General features: G+C 40.4%; 1 protein-coding gene across 1 annotated transcript in view; it reads left to right on the forward strand.

The window, feature by feature from the left end:
- Positions 1-2,029, forward strand: part of USP54 (ubiquitin specific peptidase 54) — a 51,184-nt gene extending 49,155 nt beyond the window's left edge. Inside the window, exons 21-22 of the mRNA XM_009878428.1 lie at positions 479-665; positions 1,371-2,029. Coding sequence (XP_009876730.1) covers positions 479-665; positions 1,371-2,029 — 846 coding nt within the window. The remainder of the gene's footprint in view (positions 1-478; positions 666-1,370) is intronic.
- Positions 2,030-9,579: the final 7,550 nt, after the last annotated feature.

Consider the following 9,579-nt stretch of genomic DNA (forward strand, 5'->3'; position numbering starts at 1 on the left):
TAATAGAGGGAAGTGATACAACACTGGTAAATACTTCAGCTGCAACAGGTAAATCTCTTCATGGTCTAGAATCAGAGCTTTCAGTAAAGCCTCCTACAGAGGAAGTAAAGATCAGCGATACCCTTCTTTATTTTATGGCTTGTATAGCGTGGCAGTTGCGGTGCTGACTGGCCTGCTGCTGTTCTCTGGATTCAGTTTGAGAACCAAACCCCTATGAGCGGTTTGTGTTTGTTTTGGCTTTTTTCTCCTTGATACGTTTCCAGTCAAGTGATCTTCTAAGTAGTCTGTAACTGCACTAAGAGCCTTACTGGATTGATGCATTTTTTTAGTTGTGTTTCTTTTTCACATACAGATGCATGGTTTTGTTCCAGTGACTCATCCCTTTCCTTGGATCAACCCCATCTTTGCTTGATTCAACCCAACTCTGTGTTTACTCGTCATTTTATGTTCTTTCTTCTCCTTTCTCCTTTTATAAAAGGAAGCACCAAACACGAGGAAAATGCCAGTGGACACCAGCCACCGTTCTTCCAGCTCCACTTCCCTTCCTTTCCCCCATGATCCTCCTGTGTTTCCCTTTGATCCCCAGCACAACCCAAACCAAGTGCAGCACGTACCCCATGATGTACTGATGCCCAGCATGGTGGGCAAGGCACGTAAACCGTCAGGTAATCACGGGACTTTTCATCCTCCTTCGTGATCAGGAATATTGCTGAAATACAGCTCTTCAGATCTTGTCTTTGATAATTGCTGTTTCAACATCTGCCTGAATTCCTCCAGAAATCTGGAAGGACGAATCATATTTTTTCTTCTCTGCCCTTTTGAGTTGTTCTGCGATTCTGTGCTAAGTGGACCTAATGAAAGGGAATAATCTTTGTGGAAGCATTTTGATGACTTTATATGAAATCACATTTACATTTTTATGAGGTATTCTCTTTAGTGTAAAAGTAGCAGTAAGACCCACCACTTTGTTGGCGTGTGTGAGAGTACTTCCACAAGCTACTCATTTCCAGCAAGTGACACATAAGATTGTGCCAATAGGAATTATTTTCCCTGTGACAGCCATCAAAACCCAGCCTTGAAATAGTCTGCTGGGCTCCTCCTTGATGACATAAGGACTATTAAAGAAATCTGAAGTCTGTAACAGCAGCTGTGGTAGGGTAAGGAGGAAATGCTTTGAGGAGAGCGAGTGCTAGAAAGGATACAGCTAGCTTTTATTCAGAATTGCATGTCAATCAGTAACTGGATGTACTAGTGATTTCATTTTTCTTCTGTCACCAGTTGGCCACAGCTGAAAGTTCTGAGGGGATGAAACAGAAAATGGAACTAAACAAACTTTTTTTTTTTTTCCCCCTTCTCCCCACACCCTCCAGGAGATCAGAACAACATCATCCAGAAACTTTTGGTTGTGCCTGACAGGGGTGAAGCTTTCCAAGGTGAAGACTACCCAGGTGTTACACTGAGCTACGGGAGTCTCTCTTGTGCACCCAAAGACACCCTCTCCCAGGGCCAAAAGCCTCTTGTTAATCCACATTTTGGAGGTGGAGCGTCAAGTGTCTCTGGCCATTGGCTGAACACAAGCTACCCTGCCAGGCACACAGCCACGTTACCAGATAAACGAACAAAGCTCTGGGGGAAACATGCTGGCCAGCCAGGCAAGAGTTTACAGGAGGGCTTCCTCCAGCAGCCTTCACAACATCCAGTGCATCAGTCTTACGCCAGCGGTGGCAGACTGTTGGCCAGTACAGACTTCAGCTCTTTAAAAATGCCACGTGAGCCTTCTTGGGATCCCGGCGCCTCTCAAGGTTGTCCTGTGCCCCCTTCCTGTGTTAAGGCCCCGGGTCCAAGGAGAGTTGATATGCCCCCAGAAGAAGACTGGCGACAGAACAGCTACACCCCTCAGCCTGGCAGAAGGCGAATGCTGCCAATGCACGGGATGGATGGGCCTTTTTCTCCTGCTTCGGAGGCACACAGAAATGCGCTGGCTCGAGCAGCAGCAGCTACTGGCACCACGCAGAACAATGGCTGGTGAGATCCCGTCCGCTCCACGTGCCCGAACAAACCACGCTGTGAACAGGCTACAGCTGTTGCCAGAGCACGGATCACATGGAGACAGCAAACTTGTTCAATTAGTATCTGCGCCAGTTTTGTCTTAAAATGTAGCTATACAGTATGTGGAAACTAATTGCACTGTGTTTCATTTTTGACACTACTGAACTGCTGTCTGGATGGGGAATCTTAGCTATTCTAGTCCTGGCCTCTCCTAGAAAAAAGGCGCTATAGGAGTGGTAAGCTTCAGGGGCATTGGTTTACGGGTAAGTTCAGAAGTATGTTTTGAAGGAAGATGGCCGCTAGCAAAAGGACATTTTTAAGAACTGTTTTTCATGAAATGTAGCTTTGGTAAATTCTTCACATAAAAACCACAATCCTTTTGTTTTCCTCTCCTTCCGCTCTCCTGTTCTTTTCAAGGCGGGGAAAAATTGACCTGCCTTCCAGGTTCCAGTAAATGTGCACTTGGCAGGCTGGCAGTTAGCAAAGCAAGCCCATTTTCAGTGTGCTGAGGTCTCGGACAGAGATCACAGCTGTAGTTGCTGCTGAGGAAGTGGCAGGGAGATATTGTTCATCATTAAACCAGAATTTTCCCTGCTTCCTTAAGGCAAACTAACAATGCTTCGAACAGAAAAGACTGTTAATGCTGCACGCTTAACTACACCAATGTAAACACAGAATAAGTTTAACTATTTTAGTGTCAAACGTACTTGCTTTTGTAAGTATTTTTCAAATAAATCTATGAAAATAGTTCTATTTACCTGTCTGTGTATGAGCTTTTTTTGCTCTTGGACTTTACTCATCAGCTGGCCTGAAACTGCTGTTTCATTTTCTTATAGCCTTGCAAACATGAGTGAATTATTTTAGTTCATTAACATAGATTATGTAATAAATATTTAGTTAGATTGGAGGACGTGTCTAATTTTGCCCCTGGATTTGATGTGTTTCATCACTACACTGTGCTTAACTTACCCCCATAATGCACAGTAATTAACAGTGTCCTTTGAAAAGTATTTTGTGGCTGTTGGAGGGAAAACTACAGAACCTGTGCAAGATGCTCACGTGTGCAGGTAGGACTTGTATACCAAAAAGTCATTAGAAATAATTGGTGTAGTTGGAAGGGTCGTTTTAACCAGAGTGGCACTCCTGCTCTTCCACATGCTGGTGGTGGTTCCAGGTGTGGTGGTTATGAGTTCCATAAAAATCTGGAGGGTCTATTGGATATTTGTGTTGAGAGCGGGACTGCATTTGTGGTGGTCCCAGCCCAGGCAGCCCCTGGAAGGTCTGGACTGCCCTCTAGTGCACCCTGCTCCTTGGTGTCGTGCCCCTGCTGTTGCTCTAGGTGAAGGTCTTCATTTTAATTTTGTGTTTTGCACCTCAGTACTTGATGGAATTTCATCAGTTTTTGCTGTTCAGTGTGAGAATGAGTCTCGTTCATTTTAATAAATGTCATTTCTCACTTTCTCCTTCTGAAATAATTGCTATTATATCTGTTATTGTTACAATCTCATGTAACTGCATCACGGTAAACTGTGTTTTACGTTTGGGCTTATGTTGCACGCTTCTTTGTACTTAACTGCCCCTGCTAGCAGTGGTTGCTGGAAGAGAAGACTCTTCTTCCACCTCTCCATTCCAAAAAAGTCCTGCTGACTTTTGACTTTTTCACATAATGGTTTTGCCTGTTTAGTAACGTGAAACTTAGAAAAGTTCTAGCTTTTTACTAATTTTCTAAATACAAAACAATGGAGAATTATTTTACTCGAAAGAGCTATTTGATGAAGGTTTCCCAACAGATGCAGAATTGTTAGTCTCTCTGGCTGCCCATGGACGTGCTATAGCCAACTGCTAAGTTTCTAGCCACAGAGATTATGATTTTAAGAAGTGACTGCAGTGCAGGGGTGGAGAATTGGACAAAAACATTCCTGTTGCAGGCCCCTCTGCCCCTCTGCTCTCAGCTTTTTGTTACCTTCAGCAGCTGGAAGAAGTTACAGTAGCCTCAAGATGCAAATGAGGACATGTGTAAGTATTTGACACTAAAAAAATTCAGGTTGCAAAGTGAGGCTTAAGTAGAATTGAACTCAATTATCTAAAAAGATAATCTGACAAAGTACAAACTCACCTCTTCAATAGGGAGTAAGAAATATTTTCAAATGTACATGCTTAGATTTATTTTTTTTCTTTAAACCCTAGCTACTGAGAAGGAGGAACCATAAAGCTCTGCAGAATCATCCTGAGTCGAAGCAACTCATTTTAACCATCAGTGGTGATATCCAGTTTTTCTTTTAAAGGGAACTGTTGTTTTTATTCCATTATGATAGTTCTAGTTACTAAGTTTTAAAACTGATTTGTAAATGTCCTGTGTGCATCACTTACTATGAAATTAACTCAATCAGAGGCCTGCAAATTAAAAGTTGGCACATAACCTCTGAAATATCTCCAAATTAAGCAGTATGTTAGTGTATCAGAGTGGAAACAAGCTGAAGTAGATTCAGCAATATAACGTGGGAGAAAATGTGAAGGAGAAAAATACCTTTACTTCATCCGTAGCTTGTGCCTGCAAGTCTTAGTGAGGTTAGTAAGTTAATATTTACCTTGCAATTAATTTGACTAACTGCTAATTTTCAAGTGTTTTCGATGATACTTATTGGCTATTTAAACCCTAGAAAAATCAATTCTGTGTTAGTTTATTAGCTCATTAAATTTCACCATTGCCTATGAGAAGGATGAGGAGGAATGTTCCACAAGGAATTCAGTAGCTTTTACAGAACAGTCTTTCTTTTTAGGGTTTATAAGGTTTGTAAGCTTTGCGACATAACCAGTGCTTTTTTTGTAGAGTGTCTGTCACTGGCTGCAGAGTAGATTAGTGTATGGAGCTAAGTGAAATGAAGCCTCCCCACGCTCAAATTTATGTTTTAAAATAATTTAATTTTAGTTCTCCTAAAAATAAAATTCTTATTGCCTCTGTAGGTTCTCTTACTATGTTTGTGATATGTGTTTGGACCCAACTGTATAGGGGGCAAAAAAGACCAGTAATAAAATGAGGAGTAACTCGGTGTTCTAGCAGTAGCAAATTTGTGTAAATATACTCAGTTTATGGAAAAGGAGCTACCTTGTACAGTTCCTTTTCTTGAAGATAGCAGAGTTTGTGCTCACTGTTTATGGAAATCGTACTCCGGCCTGCTGAGGAGCAGATTTGTTCAAATGGAGTGTGCGCTGGAGTGTACGGCGCTAGAGAGGTAACCAAAAAGCATTCTGCCCTAGAGAGGTGAGCTACGAAAGTGCAAGGTAAGTGCTTGGTCCTTCTTAAACAAAGGCTGCTGCACCCACATCAAAATGCAGGGAGTTTGGGAATAGGGAAGGAACTGTTTTACTGGTATTTTCCATGATGCTAACATTGCTGAAGCTGACTTGCCAGTGACGGTTGGGGTAGGACGTATGAAGCGTAGGCAGGATTCCAGAGAACTGGCAGTCATGCGGGTTTTGCATCTAATGTCACTTGGGGAGAGGGCCAGGGTAGGCGTGTGCGGAGAAGAGAAGGAGGAAAGCAAAAGACAAGGGCGAGAGAGTGGATGGGAATAGGAAGGAACAGATGGATAGGCGAAGACGACTGAAAGAAAATGTGTGCATTACTTCACCCAAATGTGTCCGTCTTTCCAAAGAACACAGTAATTCATCTGTCTGAATTTTCTTTCCTTCTTTTAATAGACAGATTCCTGTGCAGAGAGGGTCCTCAGCAACAGTCTGCCTCTGAAGCTTTCGGGAAGGGAACATTGACTGAGGTAGAGAGTAGGCATTGTCCTTTATAGGAGTCTTTAGTAATGTTCATGCCATGGCAAATGTGCAGAAACGCATATCGCCCCTAGATCTATAAATAGACAGACACTGGGCAAACAGCTTAAGCTAACTTAGTGCTTGTGCCAGTTGTGGCAAAGATAAAAATGTCCCTGGGTTTTGCAAATACCTCACCAAAGTTAGATGTGTTCTGGAGTCTCCGACCGCTGTGCTTCCTCCTGTTCAACACTATAGGTGACAAAAAGCAAAAGTATGAGATTCTCATCCACCTGTGCTTGCTGTCTCTAGCATTTAACCACTGCGTAGTCCAGAACCTTTTAAGCCTGGTTAGAGACCTGTAATGCTCCTTTTATGCTAGTTCTTCCACCATTTCTCTCACTGGTGGTTACCTGTGAAGTCTCAGAAAACGTTTTAGAAAAAGCATGTTAATTACTTTTTTTTTTTATTCTCTTGCACTACTGCTGATGTTTTCTGCATCATTCTTCTAGTTCATTGAAGGATTTTTTTTTTAATCCTTTAAAATCCCCCAAAATGTAACTTGGAAATGCTGAGCTTAATGGAAAAATAGCAACCAAGACCAACTATGCCGTCACTTCAGAGCAATGAATATGTTTGCCGGCATATTCATGGAAGCAGGTGCAAATGGACGAGTTCAGTTGCAGCGACCTAAACTTCCTTATTGGCATCAATATAATTGTTGTAGTATTCATTCTTGAGTGAGTAAGCACTAAATATACTCCTGAATAAGAAGATCAAGTGTTTATTTGTAAACTAACTTGCATTAAGTTTGTTGAAGGAGAGTTATCCTGAGTTTGCGATGGCTCAATCCCAGATGATTCACAGGCTTGAGACGCTTTATGTGTCTATATATCACTAATCAAAATAATTTTAAATATGAATACATGAGAAAAGTGAGTATAATAAAAATGTACTTTAGGAACAAATAAAATCTAGGAATCGTATTACGAAATTTTAGCTTAACTTTTTACTACTCGGGCAAAGCAATCTTGATGGCAGTCCACAGTTATCTTCTATTTTTTTTACTCAGAATTTGTACCAGTTAATTGTTACATGACTATCAACTGAGGGAGTTCTAATTATAGAATTCTTGCTAATTTAAAAAAACAAATAAAAGCAAACTATTCAATATTGTCTTAAGTACCTTAAAGCACATTAAAGCATGAGCATGGTAGTATGCAATACCTATGTGAAAAGTACACAACAACTGAACATAAGTAATTTGCTTTGATTTACAAACCTGGGTATACTAACCTTGAATTACTTGGCTGGAATATTGCACAAAAAGCTAATTTAACAATGTATATTTCTACTTGTTTTGTCTGACAAGATAGTGGTTGTGAGATACATAGAACTCTGTAAGCTATAGCTTATCTCTGGGTTCTGTTTGCTCTGGAGCTGCATGGTTTTTTTGCCAGAAAATAATTTGCTTTCAAATTCCTGTAGTTCCAATTCAGCGTTAGACTTCAGCTTTTTGTAAAGGTTCAGACTGACTTTTTTTTTAGATATAAAATATGTCAATCAAATGCAAGTTAACATTATAATACCATTAAAATTTTACCATCTAAAAAATTTTAGAAATTGGGCATGTACTGTTAGGTACATTTAAGAAGAAATGACTGATTGTAACCCTATGTATTTGTTGTTCCCAATCAAATGAGATAATGCATAAATAAATTTTCTATTTCCTTTGTTAGTTCAGTTAGTTTCTCCAGAGAGATGAAAATCTTCAGTTGATGTTAAAGAACTATTTCAGCACGGTAGACTGGTTTTGGCATACTGCACTTAGAGGCTTAAAAGAAGCTATTCAGTATAGCAGAAAGCTGTATTAAAAGAAGCTATTTAATGTAGCGTAAGTCAGGTGTTTATGACACTTCACTCATCTGAAGAGGGAGAGGAATGTAAGTGGGGGGAAGTTTCAACTGATTTTTCACAATAGACTACTGATTCGAACACAAGGATGTAGTTCATATGAAGAACTGAGCAGTACAGACCAGAAAATAAATTCATTATATCTTCTCATGGTTTATGGGGGCAAAAAGCCCATATCTCTCCAGTGGTTTTATTGATTTTCTAGTTGAATATAAAGTTACTGGGAGAAAATATGTAGTAACAAAGCTTTTAAATCCTTAGGTGGGGTTATTTTTGGATATCCTTTTCAGCATTCATTTGACTATTTGTCATGACCTGGGATTTGCCCAGTTATGAGGGTCATTTTTTGTTTAACCCTTTCTTAAGCTCTCCAGTCCCAATGGAACAATTAATGGAACAATTAATTCTTGTTAATACTTACTGGTGCTTGGGAAAAGGATGTGGAGGGCTAGGTTGAAGGCATACTTAAACTTTTGCCATCAAGAAGGGATGGCCAGATGTGTTGTGTGACAAAAGAGTGCATGTACTGTTCAGCTACTGACTCGTCATATCTCTGCCTTTTGTGAGCTTGTTCCCCTCACAGTTTCCTTTAAAACTTCTTAATGGGATTCAGTAGGACCTTGTGTTTATGGATTAAAATGTTTCATCAAAGTTAAAAAAAACCAAAACAACAAAATGCTGGTTTACATCATAGTTCCTGTTACAGAAGAAAAAGATTGTTGTTTTTTCATAACATCCTATACATAGACCTGCTTACCTTGAGTACTTTGTCGGTTAAAGCTCTTCCTTATGGCTCTAAGAAAACTGGAGAGAACACAAAGGAGGGCAGCAAAAAGCAGAGTGAACTCAATTTTTAGAGTGAGTAGAGGTGACTGGATCATAGTCTATTAATATCACCAAGGTAGTAAGATAAATGAAGAGAGGGAATTGCTTGGTCTCAGATGGTAGGAGAGAAAGCAATCGCTTAAGGCTAAGGAAGGAGAAGTTTGAACTAGATAATAAGGGCAGGGAAAGGAATTCTTTATGCAGAAAGAGTGAGCCATGTTTTGAGGAGCCTAAGGAAGGAAGAGTTTGAGCTACCATCACTCCGAAGTTGTGAGATTTAGAGATGCCGCTGGTAGGCTTGGGTATGGAAAAAAATCACCTAAAATTCTGGAGTCAGGCCAAGTGGCACAGGCTGGGCTGCTTTTTTAACAGTTGTGATGTGACAGCTGTGAATGACTGTGGCCCTGACTAGCTTTTTAAACGTAGTCTCTACTTTCGCAGCCTGGTCACAGAGGTCATCAGGGAATGAAGGAAATGTGTGCAGGGAGGAAGTGTAAAGTAGCTTGTAATTTATACCAGCAACTATCTGGTAATTTGGTTTTGGTTGGTTGTGGATATTGGTGGGGTTTTTTTTCTTTTTAACTCAGTGCAGCTTCTTGGTACTGGATGACATTGGCAGCTAGAGTATTGCAATGATAATTTTATGAAACTGGAGAAGATGGCTTAAGACTATGCTTTCAACCTTTCTGAATATGCTCTTGTGTTATGAGTAATAAGGCTTGCCGTAAAAAACTGACTTGGGAAAGCAGGGAAATCTTGTGTCGTCTGTAAAGAAGGCTTTTGAGTATTCATACTGGAACTTAGTACAGGAATATGTCAAAATGTATTTAAAACAAAATGTGATTTGTTCTGAGGCAGTCTCACAGTTCATACTGACCAAAATACCATTTCTGGCAATTCAGAGAGGACGGTTTCAGGCAGTCACTAGAGAGAGTCAGTGAAATGGAACAACCTCTTAAAAAGTTTTGTCTTCCTCATTCTCCTGCTTATAGCAGGTCTTCCCCCCTCAGACCTGGTTTATCTCTG

The sequence above is a fragment of the Apaloderma vittatum genome, unplaced genomic scaffold (genome assembly GCF_000703405.1).
Source record: "Apaloderma vittatum isolate BGI_N311 unplaced genomic scaffold, ASM70340v1 scaffold9051, whole genome shotgun sequence".
NCBI lineage: Eukaryota > Metazoa > Chordata > Aves > Trogoniformes > Trogonidae > Apaloderma > Apaloderma vittatum.